Consider the following 24,064-nt stretch of genomic DNA (forward strand, 5'->3'; position numbering starts at 1 on the left):
TACTGCCTTACTGTGCTGCTAGATGTCACTAACAATGGCAAAAAAGCCAAATGCTTGTACAATAAGAGATCTGGGTTAAAGCTGCAGTAGGTAAGATAGAGTAGAGAGCAGACTTAGCCTGAAAATTTGAACCAACATGAGTTCCACGTCACTCCCCCTCCCTCTCCGCTGCACTCATGCCCTGCCTCCAAGCCCCTCCTTCCTGTGGCGTCTGTGCGGCTGCCGTGACAACCAGTAACGCTAGCCTTAGCATCGGAAACAGGCTAACTCTGCCCAGTCGCTACATTGCGGTCGCTAACATACCGTACGCGCTGCGGAGTGTTACTGTAACAATCACCATATTAGCTTCATGGTTATTTGTTGTCTTAGCCGTATATGCTGTTGTTGGCAGTGGCAGTATGGGCGGTTTCATTCTTTGTGGATGTCTGTTGCTCCACCATAGCTTTCACTAGCCTCCTGACGCAGCTGTTTGACTGAGCGGCAGCATGAGGGAGGGGGCAGTGCACAGCGTGTGTGAGTAGTGATTGACAGATGTCAGACACTCCCTCAGATGCTCCTCTGGCTCTGACTGGTTGTTTTGTGTCGGGCGCAGTGGATTAATATGTTCAGGCTTTAAAAAAGTTTTTGTTCACCACCTAAGAGTTGTATATAATGTCTTTCCAGGAAACACAGCTCTGCTCACTGAAAGCATTCCACAGAAGTGCTGAAATGAGTCGATCAACAGTAACTTAAATCAGCAACTATACTGGTATTGACTCACTGTTTAAGTTATATTTTCTGGCAAAAATGCAAACTATTTCCCTGTGTAAGCTTCTCAAAGATGAAGACTTACGACAGCAAACTTTATTTCACTTCATTTCTTTGGATTTTGAACTGCTCGTGACATAAGGCAAGCAATTTCAAGGCAACTGGGAAATCACAGTGAGCATTTTTTTTTTTCATTTATTTGTGGCATAGACAAAAGAATGAAATGCTTAATTGAGGAAAATGACAGACAAATTAATATAGAATCAAATTAATCATTAGATGCAGCCCTATTCCACAAAACTTCTTATCAACAATTTTATAAGACCTACTTTCTTCCAAAGACATAAGCCCCATTAAAACTGCTAGCAATGCAGTCTGCTGATTATTCAGGTATTATTATTATTATTCAGTAACAGGGACATTGTTTCTGGAAGCAATCCTGCTGTTGATTTTTTCTTTTATGCAATTCATAGCTGGATACCATTGTGAGTTAAAGAGAAACTCTTTTTCTTTGTAATTTGGATGAATTGACCCTTTAACTGGTTGATAATTGCTTTTAAGGATAAAACAGTCTCATTTATGAATACAACATTTAAAGAGACCAAACTGGAATGTCACAAATCCAATCCCACAAGCAGCTATAACAAACTGTCCAACTGTCCTTGACGTCCACTGTAAGTCACTGACAATGACAATGTGTCTTAAATACCTCATGTGAAATCGCACAACTGCCAGAAACTGAGCAAAGGACTATGAACAATAAGACATCTTGACAGTTGTGATATTATCACACACACACACACACACACACACACACACACACACACACACACACACACACACACACACACACACACACACTTCCCTCCCTGAAGGAAAAAGAGTTGTACGCTCAGACTGTCTTTACAGTGTGGGTATAAGGGTTGGCCATGGGCTATTTGATCTGGTTACTGGTCTGTTTGGGGACAGACACAAGACAACAAGGCAGCAGTTTTCAAGTCCTGCCTTCCGATCACTTCAATAAGAGCAGGACAAACACATGGCCTGTTGATGGTCGTTGGGGAGAGCTGCTGGAGACCACAGTGTTGACTGATGGTGACAGAGATGACTGACAATAACAGTGCAGACTCCAGTGTCACCTTACTGGCCAAACAGTCTGAGGGCCAGACTCCTGAAACGTGACTCTGACTCCACATGGAGGGGCCCTTAAGATATGAAAAGGAAAAGGAAGAGAGGCAGCCCAGATGATTCTTAAGTTCCTCTTATCGTATCCTATAAAGCTCATTTTATCACGTGTACTTTCCTAACATATCCAGTCAGAATGTGACACAAGTGTGTATTTAAATGTAAAAAAAAAACAAAAAAAAAAAACAGAAAAAGTCTCATGTCTAAAAACAGTACAGGCTTTTTCTTAAAAGTCACTGTGTGTTTTCCTAAGTGAAAAGAAGACGCTTTAATCCAGCCTTTGTAGTCCCAGAGGAGCATCTGGAGTCACTGAAGGAGCACTTTCACAGATGCTGAGTTCATATGCTCGGGGTTCATAGCCAATGTTTACAGCCTTGTAAAAAGGAGCCTCAGCAGTAGGTCTGGGCCCAAAGACACCATGCTGTCACAAACTATAACATCCCACTTGTGCTGAAAAAAAATTGCTTTTGCACATCACAGTTGGGGGTGTTTCTGTGTAGAACACAAAGACATAGGTATGTTGACAAAAAGCCTGTAGCCTACTGGTAGCAATTTAGCAGTTATACATCTGTGACTGATGGAGGATCTGTGGATCCAGCACCCAGTCTCAATTAGGCATGTTTTCATCATCCCTGAGGTGACTCATACAAGTCAGAGTCATTCTCTGGCTGAGTGTGTCTGTCGTGGCAGCTTTCTTTCCGTATAGTTTAGTGCGAGACAAACTAAAATCAGAGGCACTGCATGCATATCTATCATTAAAAAAGCAATCAAACAATGAGAAGGAAACTCAAGGAAACTAAGCTTTGTACTACAGAATACATCAAGCTACTATCTGTCCACTCGGTGCAGCTATGCAACCCCTCATCTACGTAATACAAGAGGGCAATCAGATGGAAATAGAAACAGTTCTTCCATTTCAGATAGAAATGGAAGAACAGTTTAACATTTAACATGCAGCAACTGGTGAAGGCTTCTATCCAAAATGCATTACAGTATAAAGAAATCATACATTTTTTAGCACTGTTGTCCACAGGAGAAAAACAAACTCCCAGCCCTGCCATGCTCACTTACAGAACACTGCAGCGAATAGAAACTGACTGTATCATGCTGATTCTGTTTCATTGCATTGTGCTGAGGATAAATCTTCGCCTAATGGGCCTATTAATAGAGATAAATGAGCAGGCTAGAATGACAACAAATTCAGATTTCTGTGGGGAGCAGATGCTGGTGTGAATCCAAGGTCCCCTGGGCAAGACACACTGCAAAGCTGCATATGGGCTTCTCTTATGTCTGCTGGTTTAAGTGGCCTTTTAAATGAGATCATCCTGAAGGATTATTCACTTTAGCACAAATGCTGACAAATATGCTCGAGTTCCTACATTTGTTTCATGACATGGGTCCAGAAATTGATTCATGGAAAGGACATGAACAGAAACTTTGCATGTGTAAGAGTACAGGTGAAATTAATTTCTTCTCATTTATCTGTGGGGCTCCCTGAAGAGCGTTGAGGAGTCAGTGAGAACTGGTTTGGGAGCCAGCGATGAGAAACATATAGGGCCCATCTGTGCAAACACAGCACAAAACAACCACTCGCAAGCCACTTTCAACTTACCATATGCCAAAGTTCTGAGCGCAGATAAAATCAATAGAGGAATCAAAGTGTGGCGGTACTCCATTATACACTCAGGTGTTTCATATGTGGATGAGGTTGGTCACAGTCTTCAGAGTATGTGAGACAGGCTGTCCAGCAGCAGTGATATATCCAAACGGGCGTGCAAATGATTTCCAGTCTATGGGATGAAATCTCCGCAAAGAGCATCAAACTCCACAGGCCGCATCTCAGCGGCCGTAGAATAAAACCACAAGTTCAAACATCGCACACAGTAACTTTTTCGCCGGCTCCAAAAGTCTGTGTCTAATCCCGCGGATGGTGCGGTAAAAGCAAGCCGCAGGTGATGAGAGAAGAGGCAGCTGTGAGTGGCAGGCAGCGCCCGGTCACTCAGTCCCGTTTTCACATACAGGAGAAAGTCACAACGGCTTCATCTGAGAATAAATGTGTCCAAAGTACACGAAGTAATGGCGCTGAGAGGGAAACTCCACTTAGTTAAACACAGAGCTCCATTTCTTCTTTTCGTAGTTTCTGTTCGTCCTCCCCTCCTCTGCTCCGCTACTAGGAATGAATTACTACAACCTCACCACAAAACATCACGGTCCCGGAGCCAAAACACACGGCTGTAAAGCGACTACACTGGGATACATGATTTCCGGTTCTACTTTCAAAATAAAACTATGATTTCCAAAAGGGTTGCATGTCTGTGAAAGATTTTGCGTCAACATAAATAAATAAGTAGAGGGTAAACTATAGCAGATGAAAACATAGTTTTCAACAATGACTAGCAAAGTATTTTGCAATCCCACAACAGACAGTTGACATGAACCTGGTTCAAGTAGTAAAATGAATTATTGCAAGGTAGACGTCATCTCTTTAACAACTCCTTTTTTGGCATCACATTTCCCAAAGGCTTTATACATTTCCAGAAGGCAATGACATATATTCCTCAATTAATGTTAATTAGAATGTAATTATCCTCTGTATTTGAATAAAGATTGTTGTTGTTGTTGTTGTTGTTTATTCTGTCATACTCTCACTGCTCGTTTAGCATTGTTTCTCGTCCACTGGGATTGTATATTGAAGGCACTCTCGCTGAACATCCGGTTTCTTCTTGGTTAATTCTGTCTGACTTCACCATCCCAGCATCACTTTCTTAAAGGGCCAGCGCACTCGATAGTAGCAGCTGAAGGACTTCCCTACTGAAAACTGGTAAACTGTTAATGATTAACATTTGCCTACTAACGTAAATATAACAGAGTTTACAACAGCATCAGGATCATTCAGTATTTATTCAAACAAAAATAACATATACGACGCACTTAATTACATTTAGCCTGCAGACGCTTACTTATCAAATACTGTTGCACTGTGGTCTCTCAATTAAGACAGTTATTATGCTTAGGATGAAGCACAACCACGTACTTGTACTCACATAAATGTCCCATGGGAATATAATCTTATTTAATCAAGTAAAATACATATTTTTTGTATTATTTTAGTTCTGTCTTTGTGTCAATTTGGCCACATGCTTACAGCTCTTATGATTAATTGGGGCTGAAAAATCATTTAGGTCATATTGGATTAGATGTTTTCTTAATGTTGAGAAGGTTTTCCATCTTTGCGAGGTAACATCTCACAGAGACATGGATGGTGAAACAAAGGTACCATCATCAAAGGCTATAGCAGAACTGACTAATTTGGTGTGAATATTAATATTTTTACACTTTCATGCTCACAACAGAACGTATAATCCTATTTTGCTGCTAAGAAATGTTTCCAGGAAATGCAAAAGGTATCCAAAGGCATCTGAGGCCCTTTATAATCCTACAGATTCTACTTGGATTAAATCCATTTAGAAACAACCTTTTTTCACTGAAGTCACACTATTCAATGTGGTGCAAATGCCAACATTTATCTCAAAGCTGTTATCTAACCAGAGAGGCATAAATTATGTTGGCAGTAGTATGAATCCAAATGCAAATTTGTCTTACATGCGAAAGACCTTTGATCGCGCCGACTGTGATGCCATGTATACAAATCAGGCAATTGAAATGACTCAGGCTCTAAGAGATAGAAACAAACCCCACACACCACTGCAAAATGTCACTATTTATCTGAGCACAGGCTTTGCCTGCACTTGATGGAAAGCGAAAAGCAATATTACATGTGCCAGGAGATATGGCAAACTGCAGCCAATCAGACTTGACGTACCAAGAGCCACAATTCTGCAATAAGGAATGATTGGGTAGAGTGCTGTTGAGCTGAATAAATATTAGGGGTCAGGCAGACCTAGTAAACACACAGCTCTTGACATTTATAGAAATGCATTGGATGGTGGTGTGCATCAAGCAGTGCATACTAAAATGAGATTTTACACATTTTGTCACACAAGGTTCTTAACATTGGGTGAAGAAGAAATAATTTCACATCACCGTAGTGACAGAGCCTGTTGTACAGGGCTGAGAATAAATGCTCTCTTTTTGGGGTAACAGGAGCAATGAGAAACAAGTAGTGCTTAAACACCCCTGATATTTCTTTCATGTTTTATGCATGTACATGTTTAATTTAATTGCAAAAACTGATTAATTGAGCATTGCTCTGTGATTGAATAAAACATGATGAGGCCCTCCACTAAATGCATTTCCGTTCGCCTGTGACTGATGCTGCTACTTTGGTGCCTTCGTCAAACATTTGGCATAGCTGTCAGTGGAATCAAGCACTCCATGAATTTAGACTAATTATCCACATTAGGCACTGAATTATAATGACAGCCCATCAGTGTGGTTTGGTGCTGTTCTGCACACTTGCAGCTGAGCCATAGATCATAGAATTATGTCCTCTCCACACACAAAGGCTTATTTTATGAGGTGATTTTTGCCATTCATTTGAATGTATTGTAAAGGCTGTCGGAGTCAGCTTTTAGGAAATGCCAGCATTAAAACATTTCCTGGCAGCGCTATGAAAAGACAACCTGTACGATCTATAGAGTCTAATTAATCATAAAGGTTTGGGTGGTCAGTCAGTTTTCATTTCCCTAACTCATCTTTTATACACCAGTGTTTGAAGTAAAATGCTGCAATATACAAATGATTAATCAAGCTGGGCTATTCTATATCAGAAGATGCAGTTTTTGCTGAAACAATGGCAACAACATCTGTGTTTGAAAGCTTTACAAATAATTACCACAGATCCACTGAGGCAGCTGGAATTTAACATGCACATATCAAGACATATTTCTCATCATTTTCAGCAAAAACTTGTGCTCTTTGAGTAATGCTTTGGGTAACTGGGCTTCTGCTCATAAATAAACTAATGTCTTTCAGTGAATTGAAGACTATGATATATGCCTGACCTCTGGATTGCTTATTTCTTTTGGCTGAGCCTGTGCTACCATCACAGGCGATATCATTATTACACACAGTTTAGAGTTGATTAAATGCCTTCATGAAAAAGGAAGAGCAATATCAAGTGTCCACTTTTTACACAGAAATCAAACTTCCTTTTGCAAGGAGACCAAATGAGCAGCTCAGAATGCCATGTGGACTCATGATCTCACTTTATATGTCAGCTGTCAAATAATTAACACTGAGTGATTGTAAAAGTGTTAGTAATTTAAGATTACATAGTCCTCAGCTTGTATAACTGCCTGGTCATTCAGTTGTTTGCCGCTTGTCTTAGGCTCCTCATGCAGAAGCCACACTATCATTCAAAGGATTCCCTAGAAAAATCTTTCTGTACCTCTTCAAGAAGAGAATTTCTATTTGCTCCATCTTTTCCTGTTAACAATATACATAAGTCATACCTGTAGCTCTATGATTCATGAATTGTCAAACAACAATATTTCCTTTCCAGAGATATCAATAGATGTGACTCACCTCTTCATCACCAAGGATGGAATAATACATGACGTTGGAGGTATTGATTCAACAAAAAAGGACATTGCTCAGTTATTTATACTTTCTTTCTTTGTGGGTTTAGCCTTTAATTTGGTGCAGGGTCTATCAGTGATTAGTGGTATCTGTTTTTTCCCAGACAGTGAATTCTGGCAATCCAGCACATGTATGAAATTCTGCATTTATTTCTGTTGTGTTTTTTGAACATATTTCATATATTGTGTGTCACAATAGTCTTACTGTACACATGTTACTTGTGTAACTCTAGGCACATAAACACTACACTTTTAAACATTCTAAATCAGTGCTGAACAGACATTTTCTCCAACATTTTCTTAATAGAAGTAGCAATGTTTGCCAAATGAATAAATTAAATGAATAAAACATAAATTAGCAAAGCGGCCATTGTGTAAATTCATGGTGTGAAGATGTAATGTGGAAAGCTAAACGATCCAACTTTGCTACAAAAGAGCCTCAAATCTCAAAAACAATGGCTATCTTGTTCACTGGAGGAAGGCAAACAAGATTCTTTTGTTCTTAGAACATGCGATGAAACTAAATACTGTTCTTCCCACAAATAAATAGCCAACATCCTTTCCAGAAACACTTCCTTCCTGGTTATAAATCACCTTTAACATGTATGAACTATAGTGATGGCAGCTCTCTCTGATATTGCCGGGAGTATTCTAGAGGTAATTCTGCCTGCTTACAATTAGAGTTGATAAGGTGGAGGGGGGCGGGGGGGCGGGGGGGCGGGGGGGCGGGGGGGGGGGGGGGGGGGGAATCCCACAGATGCATTAAGATAGCATCAACAACACTGTGCAGTGAGCACCCTGTACAGTTTGAGAGTCACATGAAGTCAAATGCATGTGTCCCTACAGTATATCTGATGATGCAGTAGAGCATGGATAATAACTCATCAGGAGTACTCTTGTAATCTTGGTAGACTGGCCTATTCTAAACATAAGCACTGCTCCCCAAAATTGCCATTAAATGCCTATCACCCGAATCTATAGCCAAGCATTTGAACCTATTCCAGTTTTCGTCCCCATTACAAGTAATGAGACCCCTATATGTCTGCACCTTTTCTGACCCATAGCTGGTAATGGGAGGACGGGCTCTTTAAAAGGCTCAAGTGAATGAATTCTATTATAGATTAATTGATTAAGAGGGTGGTGCACTGAGATGACAATATATCTCTTTATTGATCTGCCTTTCAATGAGATTGGCTGTTACCCAACCTCCCTGAGGGATGGAGAGAGAAAAAGGAAGAAAATAAGAGGGGGAGAAGGCAAAGCAGGGCTGCTATTAAGGGGGCAACTAATTTCCTGTTTCTCGTTCTGGCTTCTCCCTCCTTGGATTTAGTCCCACAGTGTAAGCGCAAGGACATAAGAACGATCCAATGGGCTTCATTCAGGCAGCAGTTCTCTTTCATATATCATCTCATTTCTCCCTGTTTGCTTCACACTCTTTCCTCTGATCTCATTATATAAGAATCCACCTCTCTCACTCCCCCTTCTTCACCAAGGCCTCTTTGTCTTACCCTTTTCTCCATAATGAGGGGCCCCCTATTAATTTTGAGGTTGTGAAGCGAGACGCAGCCTCTGTTACTCCCCCACACTCTTTGCAAATCTACAAATTGATATGGGTGCATGAAGATAGAGTGTAGAGTGGTTGGGGCGTCCCGTCTGTTTGCCACCACACATCACGGCGAGAAGGGCAGATTGGAGTGTCAAAGGCAACATTAACCTCTTGCCTATCTTCTGGGGTTTAACCATTCAACTGGTTTCATACACTGATTGTATTTTGTAATGAGTGGGGATTATGTCTGGCACACACACTGGAAGCTCTATGGATCTCTCTCTGAAGACAGCAGTTGAGTGGGTTGCCAATAATGGAAATCAGTTGTGAAAGGACACTGAATTGGGTGTTAAAAATAGTTATTTTGAAAGTCTAACCACAATTCTACACTTTATGTCTTGAATTGCTTTTGTGTTTGCAAGGTGATGAGGACATGAAGGAAAGTGTTTCCATTTGCTCTGAGACAGAGGAACGCTGCAGCAATGGTGCCACTTTACAGTCTCTCTTAATTGCTCATTTGGGTGGGTCACCGAGATGGCTATGGTGGCACAGATGGCACGTGCTTTACATGGGTTTTTCTCTTTTAAACCACTAAGTTCTTGTCTTCTGCTGCTCTGTGGATTGACATACTGCCATCACAGCTGTACCAGCTCTCATCAGGAGAGAATTCCTTCCACTAAAAATCTGTAAACACACTTTATAAGATCTTTATCAGAGCCCAAGGAAGGAGAATGTACTTTATTAAATTATGTATATGCTACTCCTTTTTTTGGAGATTGTCCTCACTACAGAAACATTCACATTGTATACGACACCCTGTGTTCACCTCTACCTCATACACAATGTCTGCTGTTTATTTCCCATTTTCTGGTAGTGTTGGTTACCTAACCTTGCAAGAAGATCACCACCTGACCAATGGTGACGAACAGAGTTAGATCCCCGGGCGCCGCTGTCGGCTGGCAGCCCACCGCTCCTGGTTTGCCGCGGAGGAAGGACAGACCAAGGATGGGTTAAAGGCGGAGAAAATAATTTCACGAAAGCATGGCTTGTGCATGTAGTGTGTGAACCATCTATGTGTGATAAATAAAGTACATTTCTTCTTCTTCTTCTTCTTCTTCTTCTTCTTCTTCTTCTTGAGGAAGGAGTTTTTTTATGTGGGATCAGATATTTTTTGTCTCTGACAATGGTAACCATATCAGAGCGAATAATCACAATGCCAGAAACTCTTTGTTGCTCTCAAGGGCAATGACGAAGACATCATGTGTTGTTTAATTTGGAGGATGTGCTGGAATAAATGACTTTTGTCTGTCTGAAGCAAAGGCAAAGGTAGAATTTTTTAAAATGATCAGTTTTTATTTTGCCTCACATTGGATGATTGGGTGTACAAGGCATCAGTCTTTGATGCCAAAGACCAACATTCTATGCAAAGAATACCTTTGGATTTCAAGTGTTGATTCAACACTGTGGTCACTTTTAAGGCTACAGGTTGTGGTTGTCCTCATTTCATTGCTTGAAACTGTTGGACAACATTTTTAGAACAGAATGAAAAAACTGTTTCTATCTAATCATTCATTTTCAAAAACATAGTATTTATTGCACAGCTATTGTATTAGAATGAATGATATTGTACAGGATGTCACATTTTTGTGTCCACCCCCTGTAGTTTCTGGCAGAAGTTGTACATCTCCTTCAAATAGCCTTCCTCTCATGCCCCAAGTGGTGTCAGGACAGAGGGTCAGAGTACACAACCAGCTGCCACGCCGTGGTGCTCTGTAATTTAGCCTCCTCTGCTTCCCCATCCCACAGAGCTCCCATCCGTTCATTTCCTCAGAGATGAAATGACTGTTCCAATTCTCCCAGTCTGCACCGGGGCTCCAGGGAGGAGGGCTGGAGCAATTATGGCCCCCCTCCAACACACACATTCTGACAAAGCTGCTGGAGAGCCTGAACAAAATTGTCTCTGCTCTACAGACTAGCTCCTCCAGCTCCATTCCTGCTCTCACCTGGCGTTAACAGGCAGCCCTGGCCTTTCATACAAGCTATTATGGTGTGTGACAGGAGTCATTCAAGCCTAGCAGCTAGTTAGCCTGCCCGAGAAGCCTGATTTTCAGAAAGAATACATGGAATGCCACTGGCAAGATGGAAAGAAAAGATATTGATCAGTTAAAATGCATAGGTTTTCAAAGAGGTGAAGGCATTCCTATTATTCAGTTTACATATGTTTGCAAATTGTATGCAACATGTAAAGAGTTAATTTACATAACGTGTTGTCATGTAGTATGCAAAACCTGTTTTTCTATCAGTGGATCTGCAGCACGCATACGACTTTCTGTGGGAGAAGCATGAAGAAAATGAACATAGCCTCTGTGGGATTGAAATCGAAAAGGAGACTGCAGCGTGATGTAACTCACCATTTCATACCCTTGTTTCATCATATCCACTTCCAGGGAGCAATTATCACACACATACACAGATCACACAATGCTATGTTTTACACATTGATTGCAAACAGAAAATGCCAGAAGCTTTTGTCTCCTGCATTGAATGTGACCCCATCTCACTGGACTCCTGCTGAGAGGAAAGCTCATATTCTGTTATTACTTTAGCCCATTATATTTCCAGGACAGAGCTGTTGTGTCTCGCAAATTGGAAAGGGAAAGTAATTACACTATGCATATACACAGCCAGCTCATTTGTAGTATTGAAAATGGATCTAAAGTAAAATAACACTCACAGAAGAGATGTTCCCATTTTAATGGCAGATGGCAATAAATAGTGAAATTCTGACTGTAATGTCGCAGTGGTTTGTTGAAAGCACAGATTTTCACATTGCACCAGCCACACCTTAAATGTGACAAGGGCCATCATGGAATGAAGGAGAGTGATATTCATGAAAGCATATCTGTAATCATGAGGATAGGTCGGTGCACTTCGTGCCACTTTAGTGTCACATTGGAGTGCTCACAGTCGCTTGTGGTCTTGGCTCTTGTTTTCACAAAATTTCTTCAAGCAAAAATTTCATTGCCACTGTTTATGGTAATGTTAATTGTTATTTTAAACTTTTTATGGTTTTGTCTTAGTTCTGATACAATTTCTCCAATGCAAAGGTCATGAGAATGTATTTCTTCTTTTGTTTTCAGGATATTATGTCCTTTTGCAGTAGTTAAAGGTTGTTTGGAAGGTCAACAATACTGCAACACTTGATCTACTTTTTCCACATATTACAAGTTGGTTCTAATTAAATCAGGCATCTTGATTATTTCCATTTACAAAGATGTAGAAATTTCTGAAGAAAACATGTGATAAACATCTCCAACTCAAAAATAATCGTGTCCTTCAGATCCCTTATGATGGGTGAGCTTGAATTGTGGTCAGTGATTCAGAGTGAAAAAATTAAAAAACAAACAAACAAAAATAGATTTCAGTCAAACCCCTCGGCCTTATATTATCTTTGGTTTTATCCTTCAGATTCACAAAAAACATAATTTCATCAAGGATCTCTGTTGTGTTTCTAATTCGCAGGCACCAACATATGTACATTGTGGGTATATTGTATATACTAGCACCTCTTGCCCTAACATGGTGATTGAATTTGAATATTACAGGGTCTGTCATATTGAACACACTTTGCTTGGTGAGCAGTTAAAAGCTGTAAAGTCAGTATACAAATACAGGCTTTACAGTGAGGTGGGAGCTTATTATATCGCTACTGTTGTCATTCTAAAGATGGCTGGACAATGTGCCTGTCCTGCACTCAAAGTGAAGCACCTAACAGTGACTCTGAAAGTCAGAATAGAAAAGGAGCATACAAAAAGATGTATTGTAGGAGCAGGACAATTTATAATAGCCATTTCATCCTGAAACACAATTAGCTAGTGGTGGTGATGTAGAACAGCAGCTCCCAAAGTGGGTGGGTGTTGAGGACAGACATATTAATCATATGCTGTTCATTTATTTATATTAAATACATTCTATGTTGTTTTCAGACCTATCAAAACAGAAGAAAAAAATAATAAATGTCAAAATCACTGTATAAAAATCTCAGTTTCATATGCAGTGATGGTAACTCATGATTGCTGGTTGTCATAGCAACACAACACGCTTTATGGCTCGGGAGTTATTCAGGAGCTCAGCAGTCAGAAGAATAGTGATGAGAGCGATGGAGAGATATGACAGGGCAAACTGAGCTTCAGAAAGCCACAGCTGTCAACAGAGTGTGACAGGACTGAATGTGAGCCCACCAACGAAAAATCAGACTCAACATGACTCAGCTAGAGGCCTAACAGAAAGACTTTGGATGCCTGTGGAAGATGGATATCCATCATTGTCGAACAGTGCATGCACTGTGGTACTGTGTGTTCAAGGCTTCATATGTGTGAGGTGTGGCTCTCCGTTTTGTTTTTGTTTATTTATTTAGCACACATCTGGACAGGGCCTTTCTGTGTGAAGTTTGCATGTTCTTCCCGTGCATGCGTGGGTTCTCTCCGGGTACTCCGGCTTCCTCCCACAGACCAAAAACATGCTCATTAGGTTAATTGGTGACTCTGAATTGCCCCTGTGAGTGTGAATGGTTGTCTGTCTTTGCATGTTGCCCTGCAATCGCCTGGCGACTGGTTCAGGGTGTACCCCGCCTCTCGCCCGTTGAAGCTGGGTTAGGCTCCAGCCCCCCCGCAACCCCGAAAGGGATAGGTGGTATAGAAAATGGATGGATGGATGGATGGATGGATGGATGGATGGATGGATGGATGGATGGATGGATGGATGGATTTAGCATACATTAACATCACTGGTGCAAGGAAGGAACGAAGCCCAGTGGGCTTGTACAAAAGTTCCACCCAGGTGTGGCTCTCCCATCCCTGTGACACATGAAAATAAGACAGGAGAATGGCTGTGAATGGAGTCAGACCTGTGGGGTGTAAGTCAACACATCAACAGCAAGCTCACATGTCCCTCCTTTGTGTTTTGTTTGTTTGCCTGCACACCTTAAATATAAGATCATTTTAATTTTGAAGGAAATACATCCAATATATGAGCTCATTTAACTGTACAGTATTGATTGCTTATTTCAAGTTAAATACCTATCTGTAAATCTGCAGAGCACATGTGAGCTTTCATTTTGAGCGACAGACAATGGGCGATTGTATTTAACTTAATATTCCTTATTTCATTTCATTTCATTTAACTGCTGATGTTGAATATAAAAGTTAAAAAGCTAAAAGCCATTTGAAATAATTTATTTCTCAGTCTCTCTCTCTCTCTCTCTCTCTCTCTCTCTCTCTCTCTCTCTCTCTCTCACACACACACACTCTTATATGTATGTATACGTGTGTGTGTGTGTGTGTGTGTGTGTGTGTGTGTGTGTTTACTATCTGAGAGAGTGAAGAAGTAAGAGCTACTGAGCCTAGCATCTGTTGACATAAACTTGACTCATATGTTTCTGTGCATGAACCATGAACCGTGAGCAATCTCTAGATTGGATTGTTCTACTTCCATTTCCTTTTGTTCCATTTGTTCTTTTGCCATTGCATCACATTGCACAACCTTACAGTAGTAAGTTACACTATAATGACTGTGAAACCTTGAGCTTCATGTGCTTTCACACAACAAACACCAGTGCTGAATACCATCAATGCAGTGTGATTTCTCACCAGTCCTCTAGAAGCTCCTCTGCATCTGAGTAAGCCCCAGAGGTCCCTCAGGGAGCTTCTGCTTTTTACATGGAGCTCGATTCCATGCCTCTTGGCGCTCCCCTTCAAAATTCCCCTCCTGTGTCTGGTGGGCAAATGTAAAGAGTCCAGTGAAAAGTGGCACTGTCTTTACCCCACGACCCTCGTCATAGGCTGTCACGGCTAAGCCTCACTACCTCAAGGGGAAAATGTGAGATGATGGCCGAGAGCCAAGTCCAAACACTTGCAGAGGTTGGGGAGAGGGGCAAGAAACATTCCAAAAGGCTTAGTCACCTCTGAGAGAGAAAGACAGACACCTGGGGCCAGAGGGACAGTGATCAATGTCAGTGAGAGCAACGCAGTACTGAATAAACCTACCTTGACAGCCTTGGTAAACAGCAGAGAATGGAGAGAACATAAATCAACCAGGACCTGTATCAGGAGAGGTTGATGTGAACCTTGTAGTTCTTACTGATCCTGTATGTTTTTTTATTTTCCTTTTCCTAGTCTTTTCTTTTATTAGTTGTATTGTCACAGGCAAGGCACTGCAAATGCTCTTTCAAAGGTCAAATAATACAAAGTAATAATTAAGGTCAGTATCATTAAATCTGTGGGATGCCTTTACTCCTGCAAATACACAATTTTTGTGATCTGTAATTTTGGTTGGTATGGCAATCGGAGTACAGTGAGGGAAAAAGACACAAAGGTGCAAACATTCAGACAACACACACACACACGCACGCACATACGCACGCACACACACACAGTCTTATTCCTTTCATCACTGCCTCACTTCAGCCTCTTCTCTCTCCATCAGCAATTCTTTTTTTCCACAATTGTCAGACATGGCTTTATCCCTATGAATGCAAGGACATTGCCTGGCTGTTGGCTTGGCAGCGCCGCACTGGAAGTAAGCCCTTTGCAGATGATTTTGGCTTTCTCCCTCCTGACAGGGGAGAAATCAAAATCTCTTGTTCGCTGAAAATTATTGCTGGATTACCTTTGTCTCCAAGTGGCAATGCTGTCACAGCTAAACCTAGCCAGTCTGGATTTATGACCTCTGCGGGTGTGTGAGAGATGCAGAACACATGTGTAAGACTACACATGTATTCGTGTTTGCTGTTTTCATTGTACATATGTCCATTTGAGGCTGTGTATCCTCCCCCATCCCATGCCTCATCATCGTTATCTCTTGTTGCCTTTGTGTCCCACGCTCTCTAATGATGACAGGAATGGCCATGCTCCCAGAGAGCCAGGTTCTCACTTTAATGTCTCCTTGCCTTTCTCCCTTGCTGTCGGCTCAGGTTTCTCCCCACCCCTGCCCTCTGATTTACAACGTCCCCAGTGGCTGACAGGGAAGAGGGACAAAGCTAGAAGCAAGACTGGCGGGGATTCATTGTTCTCTTTCTCTCTCCACTGTCTCTCTTTATTTATGATAACTCCAGCATGACCAGGGATGCGGCATGACCCCAGGGAGAACGTGCAGCCGGCAGTGTGCTGGTGACGGTGACCTAGCTGAGTGTTGTGGTTCTCTGGATGATTACAAGACAATAGCCCCTCTGCCCGTCCCTCTGAAGGAGTCGGCTGGGTTAAAGTTTGGTTGAATTAGGGCTATCACAGGATCGCATGCAACGTTGGACCATGAGGAGTGAATAATGGCTACATTTGGGAGGGCAGGAGTGAGTGGGAGGTTGAACGCATTAATTGTAACAATGAGTGTTGCCAACATCAACTGACATCTTCCCCTGGGGAGGTGTCACATGTTTTGCATTGTTGTCCAAAGTTGTTGATGGAAAAGAGCAACCCTAATGCTTCTATAATCCAAATCAGACAATTTGAGGGACAGGAAGGAATTGCTTTGACAGTTTCTTTTCACCATCTGTTTGGTCCATGTTTTTTGGATATGATTTCCTGATCTGTTTAACCTGCTTAACAGTTTCAACACATTTTCAGACCATCAGGTTTCACTCGCCTCATGGCTTCCTTTGAATTCAAAACTATTGTCTGTGCACACAATTGAAAACAAAACTAAATAGACAATTGAAAATTTATATTAGCATCTTAAATTAAAGATTAAAGTCAATTTGAATTTATTATCTGTTTATTCAAGAAGCTGGAGTTGACGAGAGAGAGAGAGAGACAGACAGACAGAGAGAGAGAGAGAGAGACAGACAGACAGAGAGAGAGAGAGAGAGTATACTAAGTGTACAGTCACAGTAACAGCTCTGTGAGGCTGTATTTAGTGCTTAAAACATGCTTCCAATGTAAAAAATACTGATTGTTAAGTAGCTATACAACTATAATGTTTACTATGTTACTATGTTCATATATTCAAATCTTAGGCTGATAGTAATGTCTTTATTTTTGCACATATTTAGCAGTGGTGAAATGTAACAAAGTACATTTACTAAAGCTGTGTGCAATTTTGAGGTATTCACACTACTTGAGTATTTCCATTTTACAGAAAAACCTGTGATGGATAATTATATGTTAAGAAAACTTTATGGATCCCTGTGGGGAAATTAACAAGCTACAACGTATGTGAAAATGTAAACTGCAGATTTAAAATGATCAACACGTGAATGCATCAGAATCAGAATCAGAATCAGAAAAAGCTTTATTGCCAAGTACGATTTTACACTTGCGAGGAATTTGCTTTGGTGAGGTTTGGTGCATGACACATCTATTAAAAAGAAGCTATCAGAACAGTAAAAAATATAACAGTAAGTAATTAACACACAAAACAAAACAAAACAGCGTGCACCAACACACCGAGGCAGCTGTCCGTGGCGCTGTCTTGAGCCAAGTCATCAGTAACTATAATGCATGTTGCTATCATTGCCAAAAATACTTGTCATGAACAACTGCTTTTTGACAAGTAAGCCTACCCAGCACAACAGCTCTGACTCAGCAATTCATGTCAGGACATGAGCCTACAATAACCAAAATGACCTCTTTGCAGTTGTTAAACAGACTTTAACAGGTTGTCAGAGCACTAAGTAGCATGAACACCTGTTTGACTGAGTTTTAGAGCAGGTGGACAGGCCAAAGAGCAAAGGCCTGAGTCTGTTAGGAAGTGGTTTGTAGAGGTGAACCATTGTTGTGTACAGCAGTGGAAGTGGCTGAGAATAGCATCCTCAATAAACACAACAACTGATAAGAATCACCCTTACAGCTGTCCAGGCAACTGTTGTTGCACATTATTTGCACTCCATTACCTCTTCCTGAGTCCTGTGGCTATGGCCATGACAGTGTATGCACATCCAGTCTGTGTTCCAGAGAGCAGACAGTTAATCACATTAGCAGACAGATATTTTGCTACAATTATCTACATTAACTTTTAAAAGTTACAATAAAGTCTTTCAAACTTACTTTATATGCTGGCTGACAAGGGCTAACGCACCGCAAATGGCAAAACGCTGCAAACACAGGAATGATGCAAAGCCAAAAACACACACAAACACACAAACAAACACATAAAACAAATGCAACAGAAAAATGCTGCAAGAGAAAAATGCTGCAATCACAGAAACGAAGCAGAAGCAAAAACTTACAAACACACAAAACAAATGCGAAAGAAAAATGCTGCAAATATCAAAACACACACAACCCAAAACAACTGCAAGAGAGAAACGCTGCAAATTCACTCCACAAAACGGAAGTGTGCCACTAGGGGGACTCGACCTGAGGGATGGACCGGTCCTGCAGGACCAGACCATAGAGATATAAAGAGTGGACGCCATATCGACCGCTACTGCCTATCAGCGCCGACGAGCCGTGGGGCCGCCATCTTGGATTGGTCACCTGCTCCACTCAGTGCTGTTTGGCAGGTGCAAAGAAGTGTCAGCGCATTTAATCCATCCATGGTCTGGGTGAATATGCGATTCTGATTGGCTGCAGGGTGTCCGTTAAAAAGTGTTGTAGGACACCTCTGAAAAAGTTCCAGTCAAATAGCCTGAGCAACAGAAACTCAGAACATACGTTAACATACGTTATTTGACAGTTTATTTATCACAACGGCACACAAAGGCTATATATAAATATTTAGATATATAAACAAAATACTGACTAATGAACACATTATATTTCTAATGCCTAATCATATACTGTCTCTGCAAATTATTAAAATAGTTGACTTTAGCGCCACTATCTGCTTCTCTATCATATATTAGTGTGTGTGTGTGAGTGTGTGTGTGTTTGTATGTGTGTGTGTGTGTGTGTGTGTGTGTGTGTGTGTGTGTGTTTACAGTCTAGGCTACATCAGAATATTCTATTACTGTTAATCCCATGTGAATATTAAAATACGCCGAACCATTTGTCCTGTATCATAGCTACATGTATGACGTTTGCAGCAAAAAAAACACGTGTCATACATGTAGCTATGATACAGGACAAATAGTTTGGTTTTAATATTCATATGTGATTAACAGTGCTTCTCTATCGTATATTTGTGTGTGTGTGTGTGTGTGTGTGTGTGTGTGTGTGTGTGTGTGTGTGTGTGTGTGTGTATAATGTGTGTGTTTACAGTGCAGTAGCCGTCAATACGGCGTCCACTCTTTATATCTCTATGGTCTGGTCCTACAGGACCGGTCCATCCCTCAGGTCGAGTCCCCCTACTGGCTTGGCGCACTTCCAATGCAATGCAATGCAATGCAATGCAATGCAATGCAATGCAATGCAATGCAATTCAATTCAATTCAATTCAATTCAATTCAATTCAATTCAATTCAATGCAATTCAATTCAATTCAATTCAATTCAATTTTATTTGTATAACGCCAAATCACAACAAAAGTTGTCTCAGGACACTTTCCATATAGAGCTGGTACAGGCCGAGCTCTTTTATCTACAGAGACCCAACAATTCCCCCATGAGCAAGCACTTGGCGACAGTGGCGAGGAAAAACTTCCTTTTAACAGGCAGAAACCTCGAGCAGAACCAGACTCTGGGTGGGCGGCCATCTGCCTCGACCGGTTGGGTGAGAGAGGAAGAGCAAGAGAGGGAGAGTGAGACAGACAGAGAGAGACAGACAGAAATGCAGTCAGAGAGACAGACAGAGAGAGACAGACAGGAACAGTGACACAGTAGTTCGTAGTTAGTTTTGTGGAGTGAATTTGCAGCGTTTCTCTCTTGCAGTTGTTTTGTGTGTTTGTAAGTTTTTGCTTCTGCTTCGTTTCTTTGATTGCAGCATTTTCCTCTTGCAGCGTTTTTCTGTTGCATTTGTTTTATGTGTTTGTGTGTTTTTGGCTTTGAATCGTTCCTGTGTTTGCAGCGCTTTGCTATTTGCGGCGCGTTTGCCCTTGTCGGCCACCGGAACTTTAGCCGATACTATGATTCAATTCACACATTCAACACAATTTGGTTAACACTTAATTTAAGCACATTGTCCGTGCTCCAAACCACCAAGCATAGATGTTGTAAGGACTGATGGTCCTATAGAAAGGGCATGCATTTTCTGTACATTTAGTTCCTTATTGAGTCTGGTTAACATTTATGAGGCAGAATGCATGCTGAGTTGGAAAATATGCATGGTGTTTCCCTTAAATTGGCCTTCCAAGAGAGTGGAAATATACACTGCAGATCATTTAGGAAGCAAAATGAATGCAGATAAGGATGGATGTACAGTGAGATAAGAATTTTGATGAGGAGCTCCCAATTAGATCTTGCCTGATTCTGATGCATGCCCTCAGCTGGTTCAAAATGAGGACGTTTTTCATGGGAGTGGGTACAAGATGAACTCAAGATAGAAATTTATTCTAAAAAGTCTGTCATGACTTCAGAACTTCAAAACTTTATGGCTGGCTGTCAAGCATCACTTATTTAATCTTCACCATTAAAGCCATACACAAGCTTCAATCAGCATTTCACATTACTTTGTGATTTGTGTCCACTTTAAAGAGCTTTGTGGGCCTGGGTGGCACTTGAAATTCACAATAGGAATATAAACAGGACTGTTTAGAACTGTCTGCTAGATGCAAACGGAAGGAAAAGCACATGCATGCATCACTCTTGCTGTTAAGGTGAGGTCAGTGTGAGTGACCGCATATACATCCGCACACAAATGGATGCACCTAAAGGTACAGTAGAAGAACTACACATGGAGTCAAAGTAAAAAGAGGTCCTGAATGCCTGCATTGACTGCAATTACCGCCCTTATCGTTTCGGCTTCACAGTGCAGCACAATGGAATAGACATGGCAAGGCGAGCTGTGAACAAGTCACAAGAGCATTATTTGCACATAAACCAAGTTGTGTGGGTGCAGAGAAGTGCAAATGAACCTTCAATGTCTGTTCGCTTCATTGGATGTTCTCCATTGAGAAGAAATGCATGTTGAGAGCTTTTTTTTCACGTAAAAGGGAGTTTATAAAGCTGACCTGGTGCGCGGAAAACATGGATTAATGGAAAATTATTCCATTGATGTTGCACTGTGTATTTTTGCTATGCAAAATTGCACACAACATCTGCTGCATTTGTCTATGAATCAAAAAATCAAAATCATGCTTCTGAAACATTTTTGAAAATTGCCTTCATGCACAGGGACTCTGCCTTTTTGAAGACACTCACATCCAGTCAATACACTAATGCACAGTGTGCATTGTGATTTTATGGTGACTTGTTTTGCAGGTCTGCTGACTAGACATCAGGGGAGAGCAAGGCTGAATGTAACTTAAGAAGTGTGAAGAAAAGGGGTGCCTTGGGATTTGCAGAATGAAAGACTCTAACACTCAGCTGGCTGATCTCTTTGACCTTGTGTCATTTACTGAAAACTCACGTCCTCTTAGTCAGTGTACTGCACAGCACCAGCTGCCCAGTGCCATCACAACCCAGTTCATACAGTTACTAATGCTGCCTATTCACACTGGTAGTATTGAAGAACAGTGTGAAACAACGTTTTGCAGAGGCCTTGTATGGCAGTGACAAAAAGGAGCTCCTCCTCTGTGAAACAAAGCCAACACTCACAGCTGCAATGCTGTGAAACTAACATGAAACCACAACCAGAGAGGTTTTTTTAAACACTCTCTGAAACCGTGTTGAGCCATTATTGTCAACAAACCTCCTTCTCTGGAATGGTGTATGAACCATTCTGAAATGTTCACATCCATCATGTGCAGCAAACTTTGTTGAGAATGTGGAAAGACTCGTGTACAGAGCGCTCACTGCTAAAACAACCTCTCACTTGACGAACCACAGCTGACTTGTGATGCAATCAAAACAGTCAGTGCCACTCGTGTTAGACACTGTCAAAGCTGAGTGTAGCAACACAAAGCTCCCATTGCAAATGGCAGACATCATTAGCTTTGTGAAGCATCATCAGCTTCTGTCTTTTTTTCCATTGGAAATAACCCATGATAATCACAGAGTCTCAAACCAGAGAAAACATACCAGCTATGAAACTGTCCAATTATCTCCCAGTGTTTTCTTTCTGCATAGGCGAAGCAGGGCTTGCCTGCCAGCAACTCATTAGGGTATGACTGGCTGTGTCTCCTGAACTGGACTCCATTTTTGTATCCAAAATGAGGCTGAGAAAACTCTCACCCCATTGTTGAACATGGCATCTCAGATCGCAAACAGTGAGTTAATTCTCTCATCAATGATAAAGCCACTGAAATTCAGTGCTCATGAATGAGCTAAACCAGAGGTTCCCAAGGGTCATAAGATCAATATGATATGTCACAAAGAACAACAACAACAAAAAAAGCTACACAACATTCTGCTTGTCTGTGAAATACTGGATTGTTTCATCTCTTCAGGACTAAGGCTTGAAACAATGTTAGATGGAGATCTGCAAGATCTAACATTGCTCTTTTGCTCTGCTGCAAGGTATTGGTCACGAGTGGACACTGCTTCTTATAAACAGACTGTATTCATCCATCCATCCACGGGCGAGAGGCAGGGTACACCCTGAACCGGTCGCCTGTCGATTGCAGGGCAACATATACAGACAAACAACCATTCACACTCACACTCACACCTACGGACAATTTAGAGTCACCAATTAACCTAATGAGCATGTTTTTGGTCTGTGGGAGGAAGCCGGAGTACCCGGAGAGAACCCATGCAAGTACGGGAAGAACATGCAAACTTCACACAGAAAGGCCCTGCCCAACACGGGGATTGAACAGGTGACTTTCTTGCTGTGTACCTGGTGTTACTCAACCCGCTTTCTCTACCTGAATGTTCACTATTTGCTTTATGTTAGGCATGGATGGAGACAGCAGAACCGCGGAAGCATGAAAAGAGCACGACAAGGAGGAGAGACAATTATTTTTCATTGTTGGTCGACACCAATCCCTAATAAAAAAAATAAAAAATCCTGACCAAAAAGAGGTAAATACCGGTATTGTTAAGTTAGGTGATGCTCTGTGACTGGAGTTGGCAAGCTAGTTGCTCATTGCAAGTGTCCTGTGGGGTAAAGCCAGAGGGTGTCAGGGATGTACTGTGTAGGACCAATGTCAGTTTTGCTGACTTGACTCCAATACACAGTGTTGGGTAGCGGCGTGACTAGTTTAACTACATTTCTTGGTTGAGTGATTGTAAGGTTGCTGTTTTCCACATCAAATATCTTGTTAGTAGTGAAGCTATTTTACTGATCAAATAACGCGATAGCCTACACAGAATCTACATTTCCCAGGCATTTTTAATTTATAAATGCAGCAGAGTTTCTGCTGCGGTCTGAAGCGGTAACCATGGTGATGACAGATGCTCCTTCAACTGACATTACGTACCAGTCCTGCTGCAGCAGGGCGGCTGGAGAGCACGCAGCGCTCACAGCACTGCTGTGTCATTGTGGCATAAATAGTTAAGTACACAGCTGCAACAATGTCAAGTAAATCACAGTAAAAGTATCACAGTGTATTTCTAAAATAGGCACTAATAACACAAATTACCTTGACTCCTTTTAAAAAAGTAAATGATTCAATAAATAAATAAATAAACAGGCAAAGAGTTTAACCCCCCCAATGGTAGACCCAAAGTTACGCCCTTGACGTCAGCAAACTCACAGTCAGGTTTCCACAGTGTCTGGCATTCCACTGCGATCAATAATTAGCAACAGCCATGATTCAATGCAACTATCTGAGTCAGCACATACAGTCAGACCTAAATTTATATATTTTGATCAGTATCTTACGGTGGCCGACAAGGGCAAACACGCCGCAAACGGCAAAAATGCAACAGAAAAACGCTGCAAGAGAAAAATGCTACAATCACAGAAACGAAGCAGAAGCAAAAACTTACAACCACACAAAACAAATGCGAAAGCAAGCATGTCTTCAGGACATAAAGACCTGGATGACCTGCAATTTTCTGATGCTAAACTCAGACAAAACTGAAGTTATAGTAGTAGGCCCTAAACATCTCAGAAAGTCACTTTCTGATGAC

At 41.4% G+C, this 24,064-nt stretch overlaps 1 protein-coding gene across 4 annotated transcripts in view; it reads right to left on the minus strand.

Moving 5' to 3' along the window:
- Positions 1 to 4,141, minus strand: part of robo3 (roundabout, axon guidance receptor, homolog 3 (Drosophila)) — an 86,465-nt gene extending 82,324 nt beyond the window's left edge. For 3 of the 4 annotated variants that reach the window (XM_070982391.1, XM_070982388.1, XM_070982387.1), the window contains exon 1: positions 3,545 to 4,115. In XM_070982391.1, the coding sequence (XP_070838492.1) occupies positions 3,545 to 3,608 (64 nt within the window). In that variant the 5' untranslated portion in view covers positions 3,609 to 4,115. Of the gene's footprint in view, positions 1 to 3,544 lie in introns of all 4 variants that reach the window. The other variant, XM_070982389.1, reaches the window with a different exon arrangement.
- Between the last annotated feature and the right edge of the window lie 19,923 nt (positions 4,142 to 24,064).

This window comes from Chaetodon trifascialis, chromosome 16 (assembly GCF_039877785.1).
Source record: "Chaetodon trifascialis isolate fChaTrf1 chromosome 16, fChaTrf1.hap1, whole genome shotgun sequence".
NCBI classification, from domain to species: domain Eukaryota; kingdom Metazoa; phylum Chordata; class Actinopteri; order Chaetodontiformes; family Chaetodontidae; genus Chaetodon; species Chaetodon trifascialis.